The sequence below is a fragment of the Armigeres subalbatus genome, chromosome 1, assembly GCF_024139115.2.
Source record: "Armigeres subalbatus isolate Guangzhou_Male chromosome 1, GZ_Asu_2, whole genome shotgun sequence".
In the NCBI taxonomy this organism is placed as follows: Eukaryota; Metazoa; Arthropoda; class Insecta; order Diptera; family Culicidae; genus Armigeres; species Armigeres subalbatus.
Genome location: NC_085139.1, coordinates 122,113,950 through 122,140,027, shown reverse-complemented (window position 1 = coordinate 122,140,027; position 26,078 = coordinate 122,113,950). Strand labels below are relative to the sequence as shown.

General features: G+C 43.7%; 4 protein-coding genes across 5 annotated transcripts; 3 read left to right on the top strand and 1 right to left on the bottom strand.

The window, feature by feature from the left end:
- The first annotated feature begins 651 nt into the window (after positions 1–651).
- On the top strand, positions 652–21,365 carry LOC134205069 (esterase E4-like). Of its 2 annotated transcripts, none has more exons than XM_062679963.1 (2): positions 652–750; positions 19,677–21,365. In XM_062679963.1, exons 1-2 carry the CDS (start codon positions 727–729, stop codon positions 21,306–21,308), a joined length of 1,656 nt encoding a protein of 551 aa, XP_062535947.1. In that variant the 5' UTR covers positions 652–726; the 3' UTR covers positions 21,309–21,365. The 2 variants fall into 2 exon arrangements, with proteins under 2 accessions (XP_062535947.1, XP_062535946.1); XM_062679962.1 differs by lacking the exon at positions 652–750 and adding an exon at positions 10,565–10,638.
- On the bottom strand, positions 2,948–4,704 carry LOC134205071 (carboxylesterase 4A-like). The gene is made up of 2 exons (XM_062679965.1): positions 3,221–4,704; positions 2,948–3,165 (listed from the first exon to the last, which is right to left on the bottom strand). Exons 1-2 carry the CDS (start codon positions 4,702–4,704, stop codon positions 2,979–2,981), a joined length of 1,671 nt encoding a protein of 556 aa, XP_062535949.1. The 3' UTR covers positions 2,948–2,978.
- Positions 3,697–10,376, top strand: LOC134205070 (acylcarnitine hydrolase-like). The gene is made up of 3 exons (XM_062679964.1): positions 3,697–3,814; positions 8,377–8,472; positions 8,534–10,376. The coding sequence occupies exons 2-3, from the start codon at positions 8,416–8,418 to the stop codon at positions 10,163–10,165; spliced, it is 1,689 nt and encodes a 562-aa protein (XP_062535948.1). The 5' UTR covers positions 3,697–3,814; positions 8,377–8,415; the 3' UTR covers positions 10,166–10,376.
- A 135-nt stretch (positions 21,366–21,500) lies between the features above and the next one.
- On the top strand, positions 21,501–23,239 carry LOC134205908 (juvenile hormone esterase-like). The gene is made up of 2 exons (XM_062681619.1): positions 21,501–21,560; positions 21,620–23,239. The coding sequence occupies exons 1-2, from the start codon at positions 21,501–21,503 to the stop codon at positions 23,237–23,239; spliced, it is 1,680 nt and encodes a 559-aa protein (XP_062537603.1).
- Positions 23,240–26,078: the final 2,839 nt, after the last annotated feature.

Genomic DNA, 26,078 nt, shown 5'->3' with positions numbered 1-26,078 from the left:
GATTTTATTTTTGGCTTTACAAATGTTATCCGCCATGAGATCCACGACGGAAAGTTTTGCCGTTGTCGAGTCCATCTTTGCCAGTGTTGTTGGAACTCATTGATGTGATCAGCTGTTAGCAAGTGAGGACGTAGGCTCCAAAATCCACGGCCGGGCTCTCTTCCGAGATTTGGTAAAAATAATCGTGTTGTTACAGCTTTGTGGTCTGTAAAAGAACATACATGTGTGTCTGCCGATTGAATATGCTGTTGCAGATTTGTGTTGACGTAGATGCGGTCGATTCTTGACATTGAATTTGAGGTGATGTATGTATGACCAGGCGTACGTGGATGTAGTTTCTCCCATACATCGCAAAGTTGCAACTGTTGAACAACCGCCCGAAGGGCAGGACTAGAGTTAGTACCAGTAGCATCGACTTGCCGTATGACACAGTTGAAGTCACCAGCAAGGATCGTGTTCTGGGTGTCATATCGGAGGTAGTATGCGAGTGTGTTATTGAACAGTCTTTCTCTCTCGCTGCGCAGTTGTGTTCCGCTGTGTGCGTAGATGCTAACAAGTGTGGTGTTATTGATTCGAACCGCTACTATTCGACCATCAAGGCTTTTCTCTACATGGGAGAATTTGATGTATTCTTTTAGTGCAATTGCAGTGCCTCTACGTGCTTGATCTACGTTGCTGACGATGTTGTAGCCCGGGATACTGAGATGTTCGTTTTCAACCTCTTGGATGAAGATAATATCCAGGTCCATGGTACGCGCAAAAGAGCGAAGTGCATTTATTTTAGTCTCGTTTGATATTGTGTTGATGTTTATAGTTGCAAGGTTATAGCTAGTGTTCTCCATTATTTATTTTGAGTCAGTGCAACCGTCTTCGGGTAAATGCCGCATTTTTGCCTTTCTCGTACAACTAAGTTGTACCGAAAGGCTATCATTTCACTCCAAATTCGAACTTTTGATAGAAGTCCCGGAGACCCATAGTGTTATATACCATTCGACTCAGCTCGATGAGCTGAACAAATGTCTGTCTGTCCGTGTGTGCGTGTGTGTGTGTGTATGTGTGTGCGTGTGTGTGTGCACAAAATGCCATAAAAAACATTAGCCAAATTTTCACATAGAAACTCTTAACCGATTTTCTTGCAACAAGTTGCATCCGACAGAGACTAAAACGCTGTTGATCATTATTGAATTTCATAATAATTGAAAATTGCAAAAAATAGATAATATTAAAATAGTGATAAGGCATAGTCACATAGAACAATAATGTGTTATGAAAAATGCCTTGCATCTATGAATATTTTTAAAGTTTATCCGTGGCTTGCTCCCATTAAGAGTTTCATCGTACTATAAAGATGCTCGTGTTGCACGCATTTAGGCGTAGGTATGCTCTTCGTTCAGTTCCATAGTACTATGAAATTGTCCGAAAGTCAAAATTCGAACATAGGAAATTCGAGAAACTTTTGGCAGCGCCATCTGTCGTCTACTAGTGTAAATTTTCTATCATAACATTAGACGGTGTAACTGTTTTGCCTTTCTTGTACATCATCGAGGTGTAGACGTAAAGGCTACATTTATTACCTTTTTGCGCGAGAAAGGCGCCATCACCGCTAGGTGGATTAATCTGGGTTTTTTTTGCGTGAGGTCGCCCACGGGTACGCCTGCTGGATGTCGTTGAATCGTCCGTATCGTGACCGTCGCCACGCTGAGAGTCTTCAGGTCGTGTTTGTTGGAGTCGATGTTGTTGATGTTGATTTGTTGATTCAGGTAGGAGTGTTGTGGAAGGCATCTTGCTTGATGATGGGAACGCCGGCGGGGGCATTAGAAAAGCTTTCGGTTCTGTTCTGGATGTAGAAGTGGTTGTGTTGCCGTGAGTTTGCATCTCATTTGCCGGTGGAGCCGGGTCATTGTTAAGTGGTAATGCCGATGTGTTAGTTGCAGAAGATGATGTTGCTGATATCGAGGGTAGTGGAGCTGAGCCGCCGCTTTTTGGGAAATTGGATGTGTGTTTTCTTGCAGGTGCTGACTGCTTCGCAACGTTTGCGTAAGACGGATTTGCTTGATCAGCTGCCAGTTTCTGAATAAGTAGCTTATTATTCTGAATGCAGGATATGCCATTGTGGGTGGACTCACTGCAGTGACGACACGTGGTAATCTGGCCATTGAAAGACAAGCATGTGGTTTCACCGTCAATAGTGACGAAAGATGGAATGTTTCGTTTCACTATCATTCTTGCCACGCGAACTCCGGATGATACTCCCATGAACAAGTATTTATCGTCCCATGGTTGGTCACGAATCTATAGTACATCGCCGAAGCTTGATAGGAAATCGATAATTGCCTGGTCTTGTATGTCCTCGGATAGGTCGTACAATTTAACGTCAATGTCTCTATCTTCCATCTGAATGCGGATTGGATAGCGCTTATTGTCGATAACAAGTTCGTGTTTACCATCGTGATTGTCCACAATTCGTTGGGCAATTGAAATTCCATTAGTTTTTACAAACACACAGCCAAGGTATTTGCTACACTGAATGCGTTGTATTTCTTCTCGCTTCAAGCCTAGCTGTTCACCGATGAAATTATGTAGCTCCTCGAAGGATGGTTTTTTTGGTACATTGGCGTACTCGATGCGAAAAGTATTCTCGCGGCGGTTCATCGAGATGCCGGAGCCGTTATTAAACGAACACGCGGGCGCGAAATGGATAAACTTCTCGAAGAACTCGTGAAAAGAAGCCGACTTTTGAGTTTGTATATAAACGCGTCTTCCTCGCTCAGAAGTTGAGCGCTAACTTCGTCAGATAGAGAACGACTTGACGCGCAACCAATGGAGAGATGTGACCTCAAACCGTGTATTGTGGCGTCAAATGGTTGATTCTGTGTTATCTGTTTAGATGTTAACTAAGTAAATGAAATGATAGGCACTATAAAAAGTTCGGTCTTTCTAAATTAGTTCCTAAAATATATTGCATTACTATTCGACTGTTACAAGAATGGATTCGTTGCATATTGATCTTGAAGTTGGTGCCACAGCATGAATACATCTGATTTTGATGCATCCGTTATCACCAGATTCTGTCCAATGTCCAACATTGTAACCCCATTAGCACCTTCCTGTATCGTAGGCCAGATCGTGTTCTGCAATAGGGAATCCGAACTAGGCGTGGGATTACTGCAAAGAAAGAAGTTTAATTTACCAACCAAACAGTTTAGTTTATAACTCTTACCCGTGCTTTGCAAAATTAGTCCACATTCGAATCATTCGATCACTGACAGTGCGTGCATGACTGTTCGACGGTATATCGGCACCCATTTGATATGCCATCTCAAAGAAATATGGTAACTCGTCGGTGTGAGTCGCTCCGGGGTCTGTTATGGCGAGCAGTTTTTTAAACAAGTTCAAATCTCCATCGTACGAAAACTGGTAGTAGTAAACCGGTGCCTGACCCTGGGCATGAATTTGAGCTGTGTAGTGAATCGGGAATAGGAATAAATGATCCCCGTAGTAATGACTCCATTCGAAGAACAGGTTAAGAGACAATGGCTGATAATTGAAATAATGTCGACTGAATGCATTGCTCACTGCCGCAGAAGTTGGTGATCCGGCGTTGATGTTCCAGTAAAATGGTACAAACAAATCAGTATTTGCATTGAACTGATTAAGAACGGTTTGGTCAACCAAAAACTCCACTACAGTGAAGAAGGAACCTTCAAAGTCGTTATATCCAACGAGGAAGGGGACAGTGTGCTGTCGTGATCGCATTAAAGTCATTGGATCTGTTGTCAATGCCCTTGGTTCAGGAGCGCTGGCAGGTTCGGCTGTAGGTGCAAAATCCAAAGGTCGTAAATATCTCGGAACAGGAATTGTGTACAAGAGCTCTTGAAATGGAACAAAACTTTCTGCTGGCAGGCTTCTCAGCTGGTCTACGTAAACTGCACTGTCACTCGAGAAGCCGAAAATATTTGCCATCCTTTGCGCATAGAACTTGGGGTTAGCTTGGAAAGCAAACGTGGCCAATGCGGTTCCACTTTGAGATATCGCTTTGTGAAATAATCCATCTGCCATATTAGAAAGATACAGGAAGTGTACCAATGAACCTCCAGCGGAGTTTCCAAATATGGTCACTTCGCTTGGGTTGCCACCATATGCAGCAATGTTTTTTTGCACCCAACGCAATGCTTCAATGCAATCCTTTAGACCCCAATTTCCTTGAGCATGTTCATCGCCAGTACTGAGAAAACCTAATGCTCCAAGCCTGTAGTTAATGGTCACAACAACTACACCTTCTCTGACCAGTTTCTGTGGATCGAAAACATCAGAGTCACCAAACCCAGAACTATAGGCACCACCATGAATCCAAAACATCACCGGACGTTGTCCAATCAATTCCTGCGTATACACATTCAGGAACAGGCAGTCTTCTTCCCCGACTGTGGTGAAGGTCTGTTGATCGAAATGGAGGCAAAAAGAGCCGTGCTTGCTCGCATCGCGCACTCCGCTCCATCCTGGGTGCGCAACTGGGTTCCGGAAACGAAGAGCTCCCACAGGTGGGCTCGCGTAGGGAATACCTTTGAAGGAATAGTACGAACAAAATGTACCGCACGACTCTACAGTGCCTTGTATCTGACCGGAGGGAGTAGTTAAGGTTGGCCGAGTTTGAGCGGTTACTCCCGTGAGGAATATTAAGCAAAACAACAGAAACGCGTTCATTTTTCGGTCAATTTGAAGCTAAACTAAAACAGTAATCATCAGATATGGCTTAGACACAGATAAGACAATGAAATCGATTTTCGGGTGCGTATGAAAAGGATTATCATTGATTTGAGGCGTTCCTTATTTAGTGATTTGATTAGCTGTGCTTGCTACCGTCATCATCGCGCGACTTCCAGCTTATGATATTTTCAAACCGTATAATAAATTTGCTCGATAAGATTTCTACCCTTGGAAATCCCAAATCATGTACCACCGTGGTTGATGGTCACTTACCCCCTACATACGGCATTCGAATCAAAATAAAATTTCTCTGTTGTTGACCAACTTATCTCAGATGTCATGGTGCAACAAAATTTTTGCATTTCTATAGTTATTTTTTTTTTACTTAAAAGTCATAATTCCCTGAATTAAATGCTTATTTTTGCAAGCGCGATTTTCAAGTGGAGGTTGATTGTGTGCGATTTTTTACAAACAGCAGATATCTTCGAATTTTCTTTGGAACATTTTTTTACTTATTCTGCATATAGGTTTGTCACTGTTTTCAAAACCAGTAAATAAGCATTTAGACTATAAACCAGTAACGTGTCCACTAAAAAGATTACTTGAGAACAGCGATTGTGACGGTCATTGATAATTTGAACATGTAGATCGCTCAAAACTTCGCCTTAATCGATCAAAAGAGAGCAGAATAACACCATGTTGAAGTTGGTCATTTTGTATGATAAAATCCGCTTTAACTGCTATTGTTCCAAACACAGGTGTACATTTAGATTCCCCATGTCCGATATTTGTTGCTGGATTATATTATCTAGCTTTAAGGCACAGGTGGAGCTGGAGGATTGTAGAACAATCAAGCGATGATTATGCGATAGGGATTTTGGCGATATAGCAGAAACTTAGTGTAAATAAAAAATGGAAAGTGCACGTAAGCTGGATATTACAATCTTCTATAGACATTTCAGATGTTCCAGTGAATTATTCGCCCCTTATTTCGAAGATGGACCATACCAAAACCAAATAGAGCATTGGACTCGAATCCAGTAAGTTGGAACGCCATTCTATTTAGGTCAAAAAGTTCACAAAAGGTTTAGGAAACAACTTTAATGTTTATTTTCTCTTAAGCAGGCGCTTAAAATCCATTTTTTACTTATTAATTACTGACTAATCGGACCCTGCGTTGCCTAGACTGGCTGTTTTGCTTTTCAAATGTCAAATATTGCAGCACCACACTCTCTATATCGATTTATGCACAATCGTTTTAAATTTCTTTACTACTCACCAACTTTTTTGCATTTTCGATATTTTTCAACTATTCCAGGGAAATTTTATGTATTTTTCTATTGTAAATTATTTTATTGGACATTTGTTACAGTGTCTCAATATTAGAATTTCTATGAAGTTCGTTGGTACTATGCCAGGGAGGCAATTTCAGAATCATTACAAAAAAGTTCATTTTACGAGACGAGCCAGCCTTGGGCTGAACTGAAAGTCTCGTTTATGAAAATAAAAAAAAGTTTATTTTGAGTCCTACGGAGGGCAAAAATTTGTTTGTAAATAAAAAATGTGTTCTTAGGGCGTAGTTTTGATTTTTTGATTATAAGTGGATATAGACAAATCATGAGATGAGCTCGGTGGTCTAATGGTTACCGCTTCTGCCTTATCAGCAGAAGGTCGTGGGTTCAATTCCAGACTAGTATCATTCATACTTTGCAGTTATATCTTAGTTCTTTTTTGTCTATCATGTTGTACCAAAACTATTCCTACTGTTATTAACTTTCCACACTAACAATTCCAAAAACCTCCGGTGGCACCTTATAAGAGGTCGTATAGTTCTCGGCATCTTTCTTAAATAGGTGTCCAACAAAACATCCTTTCCTTTTCTCAGCACTCGCAACCAAGTGGCCAGAACGGAACCTCGACTATTGCAGAGTACATTGCTTCCATCTGAAACAGCGGTTTTCAACTTTTTTCTTGAGAGGTACCCCATCGAACTGTCTGCAATTTTCGTTATTCCGTGGAACTTTCGAATTAAAAATTATGTTTATACATAAAGCTTCCCACAAGACTTTGTGGAATTTTGGAGGCTTCCGAGCCTTTTAAAAGCAAGATTCCGAGTCTTTTGAGAAGGAGGTTTCTAAGCGTCTTGAAAGGAGACATATGACCCACTTCCGAGCCACTTGAAAGGAGGCTTCCGGGCCTCTTGAAAGGAGGCTTCCGGGCCTCTTGAAAGGAGGCTTCCGGGCCTCTTGAAAGGAGGCTTCCGGGCCTCTTGAAAGGAGGCTTCCGGGCCTCTTGAAAGGAGGCTTCCGGGCCTCTTGAAAGGAGGCTTCCGGGCCTCTTGAAAGGAGGCTTCCGGGCCTCTTGAAAGGAGGCTTCCGGGCCTCTTGAAAGGAGGCTTTCGGGCCTCTTGAAAGGAGGCTTCCTGGCCTCTTGAAAGGAGGCTTCCTGGCCTCTTGAAAGGAGGCTTCCGGGCCTCTTGAAAGGAGGCTTCCGGGCCTCTTGAAAGGAGGCTTCCGGGCCTCTTGAAAGGAGGCTTCCGGCCTCTTGAAAGGAGGCTTCCGGGCCTCTTGAAAGGAGGCTTCCGGGCCTCTTGAAAGGAGGCTTCCGGGCCTCTTGAAAGGAGGCTTCCGGGCCTCTTGAAAGGAGGCTTCCGGGCCTCTTGAAAGGAGGCTTCCGGGCCTCTTGAAAGGAGGCTTCCGGGCCTCTTGAAAGGAGGCTTCCGGGCCTCTTGAAAGGAGGCTTCTGAGCCTCTTGAAAGGAGGCTTCCGAGCCTCTTGAAAGGAGGCTTCCGAGCCTCTTGAAAGGAGGCTTCCGGGCCTCTTGAAAGGAGGCTTCCGGGCCTCTTGAAAGGAGGCTCCTGGCCTCTTGAAAGGAGGCTTCCGGGCCTCTTGAAAGGAGGCTTCCGGGCCTCTTGAAAGGAGGCTTCCGGGCCTCTTGAAAGGAGGCTTCCGGGCCTCTTGAAAGGAGGCTTCCGGGCCTCTTGAAAGGAGGCTTCCGGGCCTCTTGAAAGGAGGCTTCCGGGCCTCTTGAAAGGAGGCTTCCGGGCCTCTTGAAAGGAGGCTTCCGGGCCTCTTGAAAGGAGGCTTCCGGGCCTCTTGAAAGGAGGCTTCCGGGCCTCTTGAAAGGAGGCTTTCGGGCCTCTTGAAAGAAGGCTTTCGGACCTCTTGAAAGGAGGCTTCCGGGCATGAGGCAATATGATTTTGAGGGAAATTTCAATTCTGATCCATCTCATACCTAATTATGTATGAAAATAAAAATAAGTCATATCCATGTTTGTTCATTAACAAACTACACCCAGGTTTTTTTACACGGTTTGGATTAAGTCCTTTAGCGTCAATAAAACAATGAAACAAAAAAAAACGAAACAAAATTAAAAAATTTTAAAAACAATTTGGGTGGTATTTAAAAAGCGGTGAAAGTTGAGGTTGACCAGACCTTAGAAAATCCAAGATTACAACTGTGGAAGTGCTCAATGAGTTATACAACTGAGAGCAGAAATGTCCGAAATATCAAACTCTAAGCTGTAAAATTCCAATTACACACTTTGTATGTAACGAATTTAATCAAATAATTCCAGATTAGAAACTGGACTATTTATTTTTGTCGCACCGTGTATTCAGTTGATTGCAAATACCGATTACTTGAAGCCTATAAATACTGATTTCGCAGCGGAATCTCACCTTAGTTGCATTTTCAACACCTAAGAAAATGCTGAAGATTATTACGCTACTAGTCTTGGCAGTGGCAGCCTCAAGGGCTGACACGGTAATCCCCAGAGGAAATGTAGATTCTGCTAGAGATTTTTGACGCTTTATTTTTTTTACAGTCCCGACCTATTATCACGACCCGGGGTGGTCAAATTCAGGGCGTCACATCAAGCTGTGGCCTATTCTGTAGCTACTTCTCATTTATGGGCATTCCATACGGCGAACCACCAGTTGACGAGCTACGCTTCCGGAACACCGTACCGCATCGTGGATGGACAGGAATCAAGGATGGCAGTGATCATCGTGCTTCGTGCCCATCCGGCTCCTTGGTTGGAGACGGTTATTCAGGCGATGAAGATTGCTTGTTCTTGAACGTCTACACCCAAAATATCATCGGTTCACGGCCGGTCATGGTTTGGATACATGGCGGATCGTTCACTGGAGGCTCTGGAGATGCGTGGATCTATGGTCCAGATCACCTTGTGCAAGAAAATGTAGTGATTGTGACTATCAACTACCGATTGGGAATCCTTGGATTCTTCAGTACTGGTGACGAACACGCTCAAGGAAACTGGGGTATGAAGGATTGCGTTGAAGCCCTGCGATGGGTGCGTGATAATATCGCTGCCTTTGGTGGTGACCCTAACAATGTGACCGTTTTCGGTGAAAGTGCTGGAGGCGCAGCTGCTCACTATTTAGTTTTGTCACCAATGGCAACCGGTCTCTTCCACAAAGCCATTATACAATCCGGAACCTCTCTATCCCCATGGGCATTCCAATATAACCCACGTGAAATGGCGCGTCACGTAGCCGACACTTACGGTTACCCAACCAACAACAATGCTGAACTGGTGCGCCTTCTCCGTTATACTCCCAAAGGAGAATTTGTAAGACTACAGCAAGGATGGACGGATATTCCTATCCCTCGTGGATTCAAACCGTTTGAATTTGTGCCTACGGCGGAACCTGTGAACGCTCCAGAAACTACGTTCCTCACCCAGCGGCCCATCGATGCGTTGAATTCAGGAAATTTCAATAAGATGCCAATGGTCTTTGGGTACACGGATGCGGAGTCATTGTTCATGATCCTCGAACACACGATCGATTCCACGGTGTGGAACGAATTCACCCGTAATCCTCAGTTCTTTGTTCCCCACTATTGGAGTATATCACCTGGAACTGCAGCCTCAAATGCTGTAAGTCAAGGATTCCGTGATTTCTATTGGCAAGATCGTTCCCTTGGACCAGACATAATGCTCGAGTGGACAAGATTCCACACGGATCAGCAATTCATCTATCCTATCGATAAAACTATCCGACTGACCGCCCAACACAACACGGCTTCAACTTTCTACTACCAGTTCAGCTTCGACGGAGACTTGAACTTGGTCAAACGCCTAATTCTACTCAGCAGCTGGCCCGGAGCAGTTCACGCAGATGAACTACCGTACTTGTTCTCCATGACTAACCTTCCGGTGACTCCAATTCTACCTGGTAACCCGGCCTTGACCGTTCGCAGTCGTATGGTTCGATTGTGGACAAACTTTGCGCTGCACAGCAACCCAACGCCAAATTCGGACAACAATCTGCAGAACATCAATTGGGCACCTATTCAGAATCAAAATATGGCATTCCTTGACATTAATGAGAATCTGGTTCCTGGCAATTATCCAAACCAAGCCCGCTTGCAAACTTGGTACAACTTAGAGGGCAGTTATGCGAACAACCCATTCCAGTATCCCATGACGTAAACGCGATATCGTCTATACATATGTACACAATAAAGAAATTAAGCTATTTATTTCAATTAATCTGTCTGAAGGAATTAGCTCCCGCACCAGCAATGGAGCCGATAAGATAAACCAATTTCTATTTGCAGTATATTTTAAGATTGTAAACACTTGTTTTAGATACTAGACGCAATTTGAATCGAAACCTACCCCCCGGAAATATCGATAAGAAGGATTATCGTAGCAATTAAATAAAAAAAAAGTAAGCCACACCGACGCACAAGCACTAATCTTTCATGTTTTGTAAATTTATGCCCATCAATTTTGGGCAGTCTAATCTGTGGGAATAATGATAGACTGCTGGGTACAATATAAATAGGCAGTCACTGGGTGTGACCTGTTGTAGCTTTTTTTTTTCAATCTATCCAAGCAGGATGTTCAAGATTGTGACGATCCTGGCACTGGCATCAGTCGCAGCCGTGCAGGCTGACCCGGTAAGTAGTTTTATTCAACTGAATTTATATCAACCGAGATCGATAGCAAGGCGTTCGTTGAGTTCTTCGTAAATTCACTTGGATACTATTTTGAATTTTACCCACGTCTATTGTATAATCCGTAAAAACGGATTTAATCCGCCATTATTCATTTTGAGAGAAACTAGATATTTTTTTACAAAATTACTCAACACTTGTGTTGGGTCCTTGTAGCAATGCTCGAAGTGTCCTTTGTAAAAGTAGTGGGTGCACTCGTTATGAATTTCAGTGAATTTTAATGCTGCGGCATAACCTGTTTCAGCAGAAAAGATCCGTGTACTCGAAACTACTGTTAAGACCATTTGAAGGCTTATGTAAAGTTATCCTGTAGATTTCTGTGGATAGCCTTCCACAGCTTAGCGATGAGACATTTTTTCTTTGGGACATGGGGTATTTGTGCGAGCCGCGTGATATACAAACGCTAAAAACTTGCCTTAGAAAATGAAGCAAATTACTGAAGAAATGCTTCGCCTTCTGCGATTCGCATGGTGTGCTGGATCACTCACAAAACCCCGTCCCTGCTGTGCACAACTACTGCTATGCTGCCAAACGGCAACGGTAACGATAATATCAACTCTTATCATACATTCTATTGGGCCAAGGCTTGCTATCTACGAATAGGTCACATTCTTAGGGTTATATCAAGCGCTTACTGTTAATGGAGGAATTATGGAACTCTTACCTAAGTAAGAAGAGTTTTAAAAAATTTGCCAAAAAACTGCTTTATACATATAGTTCCAATTGGAAGAATTTACTGTTATTGAAAAATAAGACCCAAACAAACATAAAATACTTTTAAATTGAACGCCAACAAATGAAAAAAATAAAAACTAGTTGATCATTTGGGCAAAATAGATGAAAATTGTAAATATATAACTTCATCTGCTTAAAGATTATTTACCAACGTATCAAACTAAACAGCAGATCCTTCGCGTGTCTTGATTATTCAACTGGTAAAGATGTGTCGATCTGAGAAAATTTGATCATTCTGATTTATAATAATAACAATTTTCTTGTGGGCGTCCCACTAACACATCAGATGGAACACATGAATGTAGGCGTCCCACCACGCAGAATTATGATCATTCCGATCCACAATAACACCATTCTTCTTGCGGGCGTCCCACTAACGGAGAAGAAGAATCTATTGAGTGCGAGCGTCCCACTACGCAAAATTGTGATAATTCCGATCCACAATAACACCACTCCTGGTCCTGTACACATCCCGTGGTGCAAAGGGTCAACTTGAAATATCTTCATCCTGAGCGTTATCCAGCTTTCGCTTTAACCTGTTGCCAGGTTAGATTTCGGTCGACTTCTTTTATTTCTTTATTGAGGATTCGCCACCATGAACCTCTGGGTCTGCTTTTGCTGCGATGTCGCTTGTTTACAGATTTCGTTTCCCCCCTACGTAGATTGTGGCCGATCCATCCCCACTTACGATCCCGATTTTCTGTTGCTATTGGCCTCTGATGACAACGACGATGGAACTCGTTGTCTGAGATCCAGTTGTGAGATGGGAATTGGAAATATATTAACACCTCACTTCAGCAGACATCGCATCTGCACAAACATTATTTACCAACGAATCAAATTCAACAGCAGATCCTTTGCGTGTCTTAATTATTCATCTGGTAAGGATGTGTCGATCTGAGACAATTTGATCATTCTGGTTTATAATAATAACAATTTTCTTGCGGGCGTCCCACCAACATGTCATATGGAACACATGAATGTAGGCGTCCCACCACGCAGGATTGTGATCATTCCGATCCACAATAACACTGTTTTTCTTGCGGGCGTCCCACTAAAGCAGAGAAATTCATTCATTCATTTATTTAGTTAACATCTAAACAGATAACACTGAATCAACAAGCAGAGAAAGGGACTCTTGAATACGGGCGTCCCACCACGCAAAATTGTCATCATTCCGATCCACAATAACTCCATTCTTCTTACGGGGTCCCCCTAACGCAGAACAAGAATCTATTGAGTGCGGGCGTCCCACCACGCAAAGTTGTGATCATTCCGATGCACAATAACACTATTCTTTTTGCCACCAACGCAAAGGAAGAATCTATTAAATGCGGGCGTCACACCAGGCAAAGTTGTGATCATTCCGATTCACAATAACACCACTCCTGGCCCTGTACATATCCGGTGATGCAAAGGGCCGACTTGAAAGATCTCCATTCTGAGCGATGTCCAGCTTTCGCTTTAACCTGTTGCCAGGTTATATTTCAATCGACTTCTTTTATTTCTTTATTGAGGCTTCGCCGTGATGAGCCTCTAGGTCCGCCTCTGCTGCGATGTCCCGTTGGGTTCGAGTCTAATGCGTGTTTACGGATTTCGTTTCCATCCCCCCGGCGAATACTGTGGCCGATCCAGCCTCACTTCCGATCCCGAATTTTGGTTGCAATCGGCCGCTGGTGATGACAACGACGATGGAGTTCGTTGCTTGAGATCCAGTTGTGAGGCCACCAGCCCCGAATTATATATAGCAGTCATCTGTTGATGAACACCTGCAACCGTTGAGTGTTCTTCACTGATACACACCATGTTTCGCTAGCGCATAACAGCACATATTTCACGTTAGAGTTAAAAAATTGTATTTTGGTGCGTTCACTTATCAGCCTGTTTTTCCAGATATTCCATAAACTCGCAAAGACAGCCCTTGCTTTCATGATCCGTACGCCTATGTCGATCTTGGTACCGCCGTCTGACACCATTTGACTACCAAGCTATTGGAAGCTTTCAACATTCTCCACTGATTTCCCGGATACTGTGAACCTAGAAGGGGTCACCGTGTTTACATCCAACGTTTTGTTGACGTTGATGACTAAACCAGCCGAAGAGGAGCGCACGGCAAGGTCGTTAAGCTTTCTCTGCATATCAAGAGCGAGAAGTGCAACGTCATCAGCCAATTCGAAGTCGTGTAGGTGCTCCATGGTATGCAGGACTCTGCACATGAAAACTTCGTACTGCGCTTCGATGAGGCCAACGTTTTTGTCTGGAACTTACTACCGTATAAAGGAGCACCCCACAGATTTCCGTGGATCAGAAGATCAAACGCATTTCCGTAGTCATTATTTATTTATTACTATTTATTCAGACTAAGGCCGAAGTGGCCTGTGCGGTATATAAGAGTCTTCTCCATTCGGCTCGGTCCATGGCTACACGTCGCCAACCACGCAGTCTACGGAGGGTCCGCAAGTCATCTTCCACCTGATAGCTGCGCACCTCGCCTTCTTGTACCCGTCGGAACGTTGTCGAGAACCATTTTCACCGGATAACTGTCCGACATTCTGGCTACGTGCCCGGCCCACCGCAGTCGTCCGATTTTCGCGGTGTGAACGATGGATGGTTCTCCCAACAGCTGATGCAACTCGTGGTTCATTCGCCTCCTCCACGTACCGTTCGCCATCTGCACCTCACCATAGATGGTACGCAGCACTTTCCTTTCGAAAACTCCGAGTGCGCGTTGGTCCTCCACGAGCATCTCCAGGTCTCGTGTCCGTAGAGGACTACCGGTCTAATGAGCGTTTTGTAGATTGTCAGTTTGGTACAGCGGCGAACTCTATTCGATCGGAGCGTCCTGCGGAGTCCAAAGTATGTACGATTTCCAGCCACTATGCGTCTCCGAATTTCTCTGCTGGTATCATTTTCGGCAGTCAGCCCAAGTACACAAGTTCTTCTACCACCTCGATTTCGTCACCACCGATGCCAACTCGCGGTGGGTGGCTCACATTGTCTTCTCTTGAACCTCTTCCTATCATGTACTTCGTCTTCGACGTGTTGATGACTAGTCCGATCCGCTTGGCTTGAGATGATATGTGGGCACGTTGTATTCGCGGCATTTCTGCAGTACTTGGCAAATGGTGAACACCTGGTCCGTGGTGGAGTGTTTGTCAATAAAACCCGCTTGGAACTGCCCCACGAACTCCCTTGCAATTGGTGCTAGTCGACGGCATAAAATTTGGGAAAGTACCTTGTAGGCGGCGTTCAGCAATGTGATTGCGCGGTAGTTGCTACAATCTAGTTTATCGCCCTTTTTGTAGATGGGACACACGACACCTTCCATCCACTCCTGCGGCAAAACTTCCTCCTCCCAAATCTTGGTAATGACCCAGTGCAGCGCTCCAGCCAGTGCCTCACCACCGTGTTTAAATAGCTCTCCTGGTAGTTGGTCAACCCCAGGGGCTTTGTTGTTCTTCAGCCGGCCAATCTCCTCCTGGATTTCCTGAAGATCCGGAGCCGGTAAAATTATGTCCTGCGTAAAATTATGTCCATCACCATACCGCCATCTTCGTCTGCCACATTGCCATTCAGGTGTTCTTCGTAGTGCTACCGTCACCTTTGGATCACCTCACGCTCGTTCGTAAGAATGTTCCCGTTTATGTCCTTACACATATCAGCCTGTGGCACGTGGCCCTTACGTGAGCGGTTCAACTTCTCATAGAACATTCGTGTGTTATTAGCGCGGTACAGTTGCTCCGTCTCTTCACGGTCTCGATCTTCCTGCTGACGCTTTTTCCTCCGGAAAATCGAGTTTTGTCTGTTCCGCGCCTGTTTATATCGTGCCTCGTTCGCCCTCGTGCGGTGTTGCAGCAATCTCGCCCATGCTGCATTCTTCTCTTCTACTAACTGCTCACATTCGCCGTCATACCAGTCGTTTCTCTGATCCGGGGGCAGCGTGCCAAGTGCAGCGGTTGCGATGCTGCCAATGGCGGATCGAAAATCTCTCCAGCCATCTTCAAGAGACGCTGCGCCTAGCTGCTCTTCCGTTGGGAGTGCCACTTCCAGCTGCTGTGCCTATTATTGGGCTAGTCTACCGTCTTGTAGCCGCCCAATGTTAAGCCGCGGCGTCCGACTTCGACGCGTGTTGTACACCGTCGAGAGTTTTGAGCGCAGGGATACTGCAACGAGGTAGTGGTCGGATTCAATATTCGCACTGCGGTAAGTGCGGACGTTCGTGATGTCGGAGAAGAATTTACCGTCGATTAGAACGATTAGGTTTTCCGTTTCTTGATTAGGTGATCTCCATGTGGCCTTGTGGATATTTTTGCGGGGAAAGAAGGTGCTTCGGACTACCATTTCCGTAGTCAATGAATACCAAATAGAGGGACTCTTGGGATTAGTTGATCTGCTCCAGGATGATACGGAGCGTGGCAATATGGTTTACACAAGATCCTCCGAGGCAGAATCCTGCCTGCTGTTGTAGGAGAGTCGTATCTATTTTCTCCTGCATTCGATTTTGGATAACTTTACGCAGAAGTTCGTTAATAATGAATCCCCTTTATTCAGGTCGAGATCAGCTTTGAACATCTTTACTAATATGTGATCAACCCCAGGAGCCTTATTGGATATCATGCTTTGCATGGCTGTTTCAATCTCCTGCAGTGACGGGGCTTCGGAGTAATGCGTAACAATGGCTCATGCCGAAATATTGATGGTTGATCGGACCTCAAAGCTAGGAGAAGTTGCTCGAAGTACTCGAACCAACGTTTAAGCAGACCAGTTAGGTCGATGAGCAACTGACCTGTCGCTTCTTTCACTGGCATACTTGACGAAGAGAATCAATCTCGGACACTACAATGTTTATTCATTTCTTAAATAAACAATCTTTTTTGAACTATCAGAACTATCTAGATATTCGTAATATTGTTTCATAGTTATAATAACTCCTTCTTTGAAAACTGCTCATTCTTCAACTTTGATTGATGAGATGAATGTATTACTTTCACAAATTCCATTTGAAATACACCAAACATGTTATCAACTTGTTCTTGATCGATCTTTTGTCCCTGTCGACCTTTTGTTCCTTTCGACCTTTTGTCTTTTTCGACCTTTTGTTCCTTTCAACGTTTTGTCCTTTCGACCTTTTGTCTTTCGACTTTTTGTTATAGTTTCCACCCAGAATGCTCTCGATAGTTTCGATGTAGGCATTGTTGATGGCCCTCCACTGCTCTTCAACGATGGCATCATCCGCTGCTCGAATTCCAAGAGTCCCACCCAACATAAGGACTGGGCTACTACGCTTTGAGCGGAGCACGATCGCTCGGAGCACACGCAGCTTTTGATTAAAGTTTAACAAAGCGCACTGTTAAACCCTACCATATCCTAGACATACCCCTCGAGTGCAACGTTGAACATCAAATTCGGAAGCGCATCACCCGACTTCTGTCCATCTAAGGTAACGAGCAAAATTGAAGCTTCGTCTCCCATCCGAATCCATAATTTCGAGCCATCAAGCGATGCTCGAATCAGCCTAATCACTTTCGCCGGAAAACCATGTTCAGGCATTATCCCACAGCTCATTCCTTCGAAATTGATGAACAGATGATAAGTCTGTAAGTTGTAACTATTCCCGGAATTTGTCAGCAGCCTAAATATCTGATCTGTCAACGATCAGCCATCATGGAAACCTGTCCGGTGTACACCAACAGAAGACTTCTCATTCAAATGCGGTATAAGTCTGATGAACATCTCCTTTTTCGTATGACAGTTTGCATGGTTTGCTCGTTTTGAGTCGAGGTGCGAAATGCCACCCCAGAATACGTGACACATTTTCACGCCGAGTTCAGGAGGGTAATCGCCACACGCAAGTCTGTGCTCTTTTTATTTTTATTTTATTTAACTAGTGAAATTGACACGAACACGGTTTTCCGGATAAACTGACACGGTTGATCAAAGCGACGATGGATCGGGTGATGTGCGTAGTTCGAGTTTCAGGGGCATTCTCGAGTCCCTTCGAAACCCGCAGAGGGTTACGGCAAGGTGATGGTCTCTCGTGTTTGCTATTCAACATCGCTTTGGAAGGGGTAATACGAAGAGCAGGGATTAACACGAGTGGTACAATTTTCAATAAGTCCGTCCAGCTATTTGGTTTCGCCGACGACATAGATATTATGGCACGTAACTTTGAGAAGATGGAGGAAGCCTACATCAGACTGAAGAGGGAAGCTAAGCGGATCGGACTAGTCATCAACACGTCGAAGACGAAGTACATGATAGGAAGAGGTTCAAGAGAAGACAATGTGAGCCACCCACCGCGAGTTTGCATCGGTGGTGACGAAATCGAGGTGGTAGAAGAATTTGTGTACTTGGGCTCACTGGTGACTGCCGAAAATGAAACCAGCAGAGAAATTCGGAGACGCATAGTGGCTGGAAATCGTACGTACTTTGGACTCCGCAAGACGCTCCGATCGAATAGAGTTCGCCGTCGTACCAAACTGACAATCTACAAAACGCTAATTAGACCGGTAGTCCTCTACGGACACGAGACATGGACGATGCTCGTGGAGGACCAACGCGCACTTGGAGTTTTCGAAAGGAAAGTGCTGCGTACCATCTATGGTGGGGTGCAGATGGCGGACGGTACGTGGAGGAGGCGAATGAACCACGAATTGCATCAGCTGTTGGGAGAACCATCCATCGTTCACACCGCGAAAATCGGACGACTGCGATGGGCCGGGCACGTAGCCAGAATGTCGGACAGTAACCCGGTGAAAATGGTTCTCGACAACGATCCGACGGGCACAAGAAGGCGAGGTGCGCAGCGGGCAAGGTGGATCGATCAGGTGGAAGATGACTTGCGGACCCTGCGTAGACTGCGTGGTTGGCGACGTGTAGCCATGGACCTAGCCGAATGGAGAAGACTCTTATATACCGCACAGGCCACTTCGGCCTTAGTCTGATTAAATAAAAATAAATAGTGAAATTGATAAAACACTATGAAACTAGAGTGGAAAAGCATTCCATTCGGTTAATTGAATGGCAAAGGGGGTTAGAGACAAAACGTCGAAAGACAAAAGGTTGAAATGACAAAAGGCCGATAGACAAAAGATCGAAGGGACAAATGGTCGAAAATGATAAAAGGTCGAAAGGGACAAAAGGTCGAAATGGACAAAAGGTCGAACTGAACAAAACGTCGAACTGGACAAAAGGTCGAAAGATGCAAAAGGTCGAAAAAAACAAAAGGTCGAAATAGAATAGAAACCGAAACGGAGAGAACCAATCTCGCACACTACAAGTTTTATTCATTTCTTAAATCAACATATTCTTCTTCTCTTTATTGGCATTACATACATATGCCCCACTGGGGCATCATTTGCGCCTCGCAGCTTAAGCACTTCCACAGTTGTTAACTGCGAGGTTTCTAAGCTGAGTTACCGAGTTCAGAGTTAGTTTTTTTATGTTACAGATCCGGGAGTTTAGAAAAATACGCAAACCGTGAATGACTGATCACGAGTATTGTAAACTATATGAATTCGTCGGCAATCTCGGTCTTTTGTCTTTGTTCATACGTTCTTAGTCATCTATTTCCTTGTTTTATGATCTAACTATGTTGATGCCATCAAAAAAAAAACAAAAAGCACGAAAGACTTCCTTTTGCTGTCACTTCCTTCTCACATCAGATCTTTTAGAAGTATCTTGAAGAATGATTTTGAAGAACACATGGTACTGCTTCAATCCACATATAGCCGCCATGGGCGAATATGATGGCATTTTCGGTTAACTTTAGGAAAAACATGTTAAATCTCTATCTACTACATATATCATGACACTTGCAAACAGATGATGAGCCGCAAATGAAATAATTCGAAAACATATTATGAGTCTGCAAATATTATTCTCGGAATATTTCAAATTATTGCCGCAATATTTCAGTTACCACAATTGAATCGGTGGTCTATCTTTATGAGGTCATTCAGTTAGTTCGAAGCCATTTCCAAACATATTAGTTTCGATGGATTTTTGGTCGGGATTCAATCATTACATCACAAATCCAAATCTGGGGATCTCTAATGAGAATCAACTTCCATCATGGCCAAAGATTTCAGTAAGGCGATGGACTTTTTGAATTATTATCCAGTAGGTGCGATTCGGAATAAATAAATATACAACATATTTATAAAAATGATACTCGACGTCAACTTCAGTTTAACCTCAGTTAGTCAAACAAAATGATTCATGGATACAATTTCTAACGATTGCAGGCTCGTCCCATCGTTACCACCCGCGGAGGTCAGATTCAGGGAGCGACCTCGAGCTGTGGTTTATTCTGCAGTTACTTCTCCTTTATGGGAATTCCATATGCCGAGCCACCGGTCGGGGACCTCCGGTTCCGCAATACCGTTCCTCATCGCGGGTGGGCCGGTATCAAGGACGGAAGTGAGCACAGGCCCCAGTGCCCATCGAGCAGCTTCTTCGGCGATGGGTACTCCGGGGACGAAGATTGTTTGTTCTTAAATGTTTACACCCAGCAAATCGTTGGATCCCGCCCGGTCATGGTTTGGATTCATGGAGGATCCTTCTCCGGTGGATCGGGTGATTCCTTCATCTACGGTCCAGATCATTTGGTGCAGCAAAATGTAGTTATTGTCACGATCAACTATCGTCTGGGACTTTTGGGATTCTTCAGCACTGGGGACGAGCATGCACAAGGAAATTGGGGCATGAAGGATTGTGTAGAAGCCTTGCGTTGGATACGGGACAACATTGCTGCGTTCGGTGGCGATCCGAACAATGTGACCATCTTCGGCGAAAGTGCTGGCGCTGCCGCTGTACATTACCTTGTATTATCGAGAATGGCTGCTGGCCTGTTCCACAAAGCTATTGCTCAATCCGGTACCGCACTTGTCCCATGGGGTTTCCAATATAATCCAGAAGAAATGAAGCGCTACATTGCAAATGCTTTCGGATACCCAACGAACGATAATGCTGAACTTGTACAACGTTTACGATACACTCCGAAGGGTGAATTCGTAAATCTCCAAGAAGGTTGGTCAGACATTGCCATTCCTCGTGGTTTCCGACCGTTTGATTTCGTTCCCACCGCTGAGCCTATCAACTCGCCAGAACCAACCTTCCTAACACAGCGACCTATTGATATTCTGAAGGCTGGAACCTTTAATCACGTCCCATTCATCATTGGATACAACGATGCTGAATCGCTTTTCATGGTTCACGAGCATCGTATTGATACAACTGTTTGGAATGAGTTCACAAGAAATCCCCATTTCTTCGTCCCACACTACTGGAATATCCCGGCCAACACAGCTGCGTCAACGGCCGTTAGCCAAGCCTTCCGAAATCTCTATTGGCAGGACCGCGCACTTGGACCAGATATCATGCTAGAATGGACTAAATTCCATACCGACCAACAATTCACCTATGCTTGTGATAAAGCAGCTCGTTTAACTGCACAGCATAATACGGCACCGACGTACTATTACAAATTCAGCTTTGACGGTGACCTCAATCTGGTAAAACGCGTTACCCTGCTTACTGCCTGGCCGGGGGCAATGCATGCCGATGAACTGCCCTATTTGTGGTCGATGACCAACTTCGCAATCTCACCCATTCTGCCCACCAATCCAGCCGTTACTGTTCGTAACCGCATGATTCGGCTGTGGACAAACTTTGCCATTACTGGAAATCCTACTCCCAACTCCGATACCGTTCTACAGAATGTCAACTGGGCGCCTTTCACCACGCAAAACAAGGCGTTCCTCGAAATCAATGGATCTTTGCTCCCGGGGACCAACCCAAACAGTGATAGGTTGGACACATGGTATCGGTTGGAAGAGCAATACGCTAATGATCCTTTTTATTATCCATGGCAGTAAAATATAATCTTGGAAATAAATCAATATATAATACCGTGGAAATAAATCAAAACTCAACATCATCGTCTATTTTCTCCCATTTGATGACATTTGAAAAATTAATCTTATCTTGAAAACAGTCCAAACTGCATAGAAATTCCCCCCCAGGAATATATAAAAATCAACAGCAACATGAGAATGGCATTCAGAACAATGTTGAAGTTAGTTTTCCTAATTTCTGTCGCTATATCCGTGTCTTCGGGTCAGGATGCGGTAAGTAGAGTTGTTTCGATTACGGATCGTTTCTCATAGAATTTCTAATTGCCTTATAGTCCCGTCCTATTATAACAACAACTGGAGGTCAAGTGCAGGGAGTGACGGCCAGCTGTGGTCTGTTTTGCAGTTACTTCCAATTCAACGGCATTCCATATGTTGAAGCTCCAGTTGGCGATCTACGATTCCGAAATCCAGTGCCACATCGAGGATGGAGCGGTGTTCGCGATGCTAGTGAACATGGGAATAACTGTCCATCACTAGGTATCATCAGTGAGCACTTAGGCGATGAAGATTGTTTGTATCTCAATGTTTACACGCAGAACATAGTCGGCTCTCGGCCAGTTATGGTATGGATACATGGAGGTGCTTTTGTGTTGGGATCCGGCGATTCCAGTATGTACGGTCCTGATCATCTGGTTCAAGAAAATGTGGTGATTGTTTCTTTCAACTATCGTTTGGGAATTCTCGGATTCTTCAGTACCGGTGACACACACGCTCAAGGAAACTGGGGTGTGAAGGACTGCGTGGAGGCTTTGAGGTGGGTTCGCGATAATATTGCGGCCTTTGGCGGAGACCCCAACAATGTTACGATTTTTGGAGAGAGTGCAGGAGGTGTACTCGTACACTTTTTGATGCTATCCCCAATGGCCACAGGATTGTTCCACAAGGCAATTGCTCAATCTGGAACCGCTTTAGTTCCGTGGGGATTCCAGTACAACGCACGAGAATTGGCTCACAATATTGCAGATGCCTTTGGCTATCCACACGACAGTGCGGAGCTAACTCGGCTTCTGCGATACACGCCGATTGCAGACTTCATCGCTCTTCAAAGGTCAATAACAGACATACCAATTCCACGTGGATTCAAGCCCTTCGAGTACGTGCCGAGCGTTGAGCCTGTCAACTCTCCAGAGCCTACCTTCCTCACTCAACGTCCAATTGAAGTTCTACAATCTGGTGCATACAATCATGTCCCGTTGATGATTGGTTACACAAGCGCCGAAAGTCTTTTCATGGTTCGAGAACACCTACTGGATTCCACTGTTTGGAATGAATTTACTCGCAACCCGCACTTTTTCGTACCGCATTTCTGGAATATTCCTGCTAACACTCCGGAATCGAGTGCAGTCAGCCAAGGATTCCGCGATTTCTACTGGCAAGATCGTTCTCTTGGTCCGGATATTATGGCTGAGTGGGCCCAATTCCACACAGATCAACAATTCATCTATGCTGTAGATAAAACTATCGCCTTGACTGTCCAAAAAAGCACACAGCCAACTTTCTACTATCAATTCAGCTTTGACGGCGACCTTAATCTAATGAAACGAATGTTGCTGCTAACCGACTTCGCAGGAGCCGTCCACGCCGATGAGCTGGCCTATTTGTTCTCTATACTGCCAGTATCGCCTATTCTACCAAGTAACCATGCAAACGTCGTTCGACAGCGCATGGTTCGCTTGTGGACCAACTTTGCCATCACTGGAAACCCAACACCAATTTCCGATACACTTCTGCAACACATCAATTGGAGCCCGATACAAGGAAGTGCAATGGCCTATCTGGATATCGGAGAAGACTTGGTCATGTCCAGTAATCCAAATCAAGCGCGCATCAACCTTTGGAGATATTTGGAGGACCGGTATGCAAACGATCCATTTTTCTATCCATATTCGTAAGAACGTTGAAATAAACTTACCCAAAAACTATATCAAAAAATGACTGATTTATGTAACTACCGGTGTATTTCATCTTCGGTATTAATAAAATTTAAAAACATTTCCTAATAACCCAAAACTCTTGTTTACTTTTAACTGATCATTGACCGACCAATTTATCATGCCTTCCACTGAAAATCGTTCTGGTAAATCTGGTACATCAATTCCCTTCTACAATTTGTTATGGAGTTTTACAGTTCAGCGCATTCAGGTATTCACCGCTAGGAATACAAGTCAGGCAATACAATCTCTTCCCATCCGTACACCAAAGGGGCTGTTTATATACCACGTGGACAAGTTTTGATCAGTTTTAGAACCTCTCTTTCCCAGCGTGGACAACTGCTCATAAAACATGTTCAAGGCATTGTATGAACTGATGCCGGGTCATTAGGCCGAAGGCCGTTAGGCCGAAGGTCATTAGGCCGAATGAGAACTGGGGAGTGAGAAGTGAGTAGTGCGCAATGGGGAAGAAGTAGAAAGGAAGAAGGAAAAAGGAGGAAGAATCAGAAGGAACAAGGAAGAAGGAAGAAAGAATAAGGAATACGGAAGAAGCAAGAAGGAAGAAGGAAGAAGGAAGAAGCAAGAAGGAAGATGGAAGAGGAAAGAAGGAAGAAGGAAGAAGAAAGAAGGAAGAAGGAAAAAGAAAGAATAAGAAGAAAGAAGGAAGAGAGAAGAAAGAAGAAAGAAGGAAGAAGGAAGAAGTAAGAAGGAAGAAGGTAGATGGAAGAAGGAAGAAGGAAGAAGAAAAAGAAAGAAGAAAGAAGAAAGAAGGAAAAAGGAAGAAGCAAGAAGGAAGAAGGAAGAAAGAAGAAGAAATAAGGGAGAAGGAAGAAGAAAGAAGGAAGAAGAAAAAAGGAAGAAGGAAGAAGGAAAAAGTAAGAATGAAGAAAGAAAAAGGAAGAAGGAAAAAGAAAGAAGGAAGAAGAAAGAAGGAAGAAGAGAGACGAAAGAAGGAACGATGGAAAGGACGATGGAAAAAGCAAGAAGAAGGAAGAAGGAATAAGGAAGAAATAAGGAAGAAGGAAGGAAACGGAAGTAAGAAAGAAGAAAGAAGAAGGAAGAGGGAAGAAAGAAGAAGAAAGAAGGAAGAAGGATGATGGAAGAAGGAAGAAGAAAAGATGAAGAAGGAAGAAAACGGAAGGAAGAAGAAAGAATAAAAAAGAAGGAAGAAGAAAGAAGGAGGAAGGAAGAAGAAAGAAGGAGGAAGGAAGAAAAAAGAATTAAAAATAAGAAGAAGAAAGAAGGAAGAAGAAAGAAGGAAGAAGAAAGAAGGAAAAAAGAAGAAGGAAGAAGGAAAAAGGAAGAAGGAAAAAGGAAGAAAAAAGAAGGAAGAAGGTAGGAAGAAGAAGGAAGAAAGAAGAAGGAAGATTCAAGAAGGGTGAAGAAAGAAGTGGTGAGGTGAAGATAGAACTTCTCATTTTTCACTTCTTGCTTCTTTTTGTTAATTCGGCCTAATGTCCATTCGGCATAATGACCTTCGGCTAAATGGCCTTCGGCCTAATGGCCTGACACCGTATGAACTATGGATATTTGATCTATGTGGTATATGGACTGCTCCGTAATTGATTCTATAATAGGGCTATATTGTTTTTATACTCTTGTTAACAAATGTTACCCGAAGTGCATCCCGGTGGTCTCTAGACCACTGGAGCCTTTAGAATGAAATCAGCAGTGATTCAAATCGTTCGAGGTTGTCAGTTTGAATATGAATATGGAACATTAATTTTTCCAGCAGCTGTTCTAGATTCATTTTTTATTCCAGTCAACTGCCAAAAAAATAAAACTGATATAACGCTCCGTTCTATTTTCTGCAGATTTGAACCACGAATGAATCACGGGATTCAAATATTTTTCAATTGTTTTGGTTTATGAACGTGTCATTTTATATACGGATCAATCCACTTTGCAATTGCGGCGCCTTTCTTGACAGCAACATAATGATTTCATTTAATTGAAAATTTGAAAATCATGAATGGAACACTGCTGGAGAAATCAGCGAGTTTGTTCTATTTTGCTCCAGTTTCAAACTAGAATAGTGGTCGAAAATTTAGAATGAAACTGAATCACTACTGATTTCACTCTTAGCATCTCGCATAACAATGACAAAAAATGCCATATACAATGATTATGTCTTCTGGGTCATGCTCATGCGTTACATTCGAAATTTTAAATATATAATACATACATACACTTCCGGTCGTAAGTTCAGGGTTATTGTCTTATGTTATACAAAAAGGTAATTCTCCTTAGAGTGAAATCAGTAGTTATTCAGCTTCATTCCACATTTTCGACCACTACATATGCTAGTTTGAATTTGGAGCAAAGTAGAACAAACTCGCTGGTTTCCCCAGCAGTGTTACATTCATGTTTTTAAAATTTTCAATTTAATGAAATAATTATGTTGCTGCTAAGAAAGGCACCGTAATTGCAAAGTGGATTGAACCGTAGATAAAATTCAGCGAATTCATACACCATAACAATTGAAAAATATTTGAATTTCGTGATCTGCAAAAAATAGAACTGAGCGTTATACAAGTGTTAAGTTTTTGACAGTTGACTGGTATAAAAAATGAATCTAGAAAGAACCGATGCTGAGAGTGAAATCAATAGTGATTTAGTTTCATTCCAAATTTTCGACCGCTATTCTAGTTTGCATCTGGAGCAAAAAAGAACATGTTGGTTTCTCCATCAGTGTTCCATTCATGTTTTTCAAATTTTCAATTAAATGAAATCATGTTGCTGCCAAGAAAAGCGCCGTAATTGCAAAGTGGATTGATCCGTAGATAAAATGACGCATTCA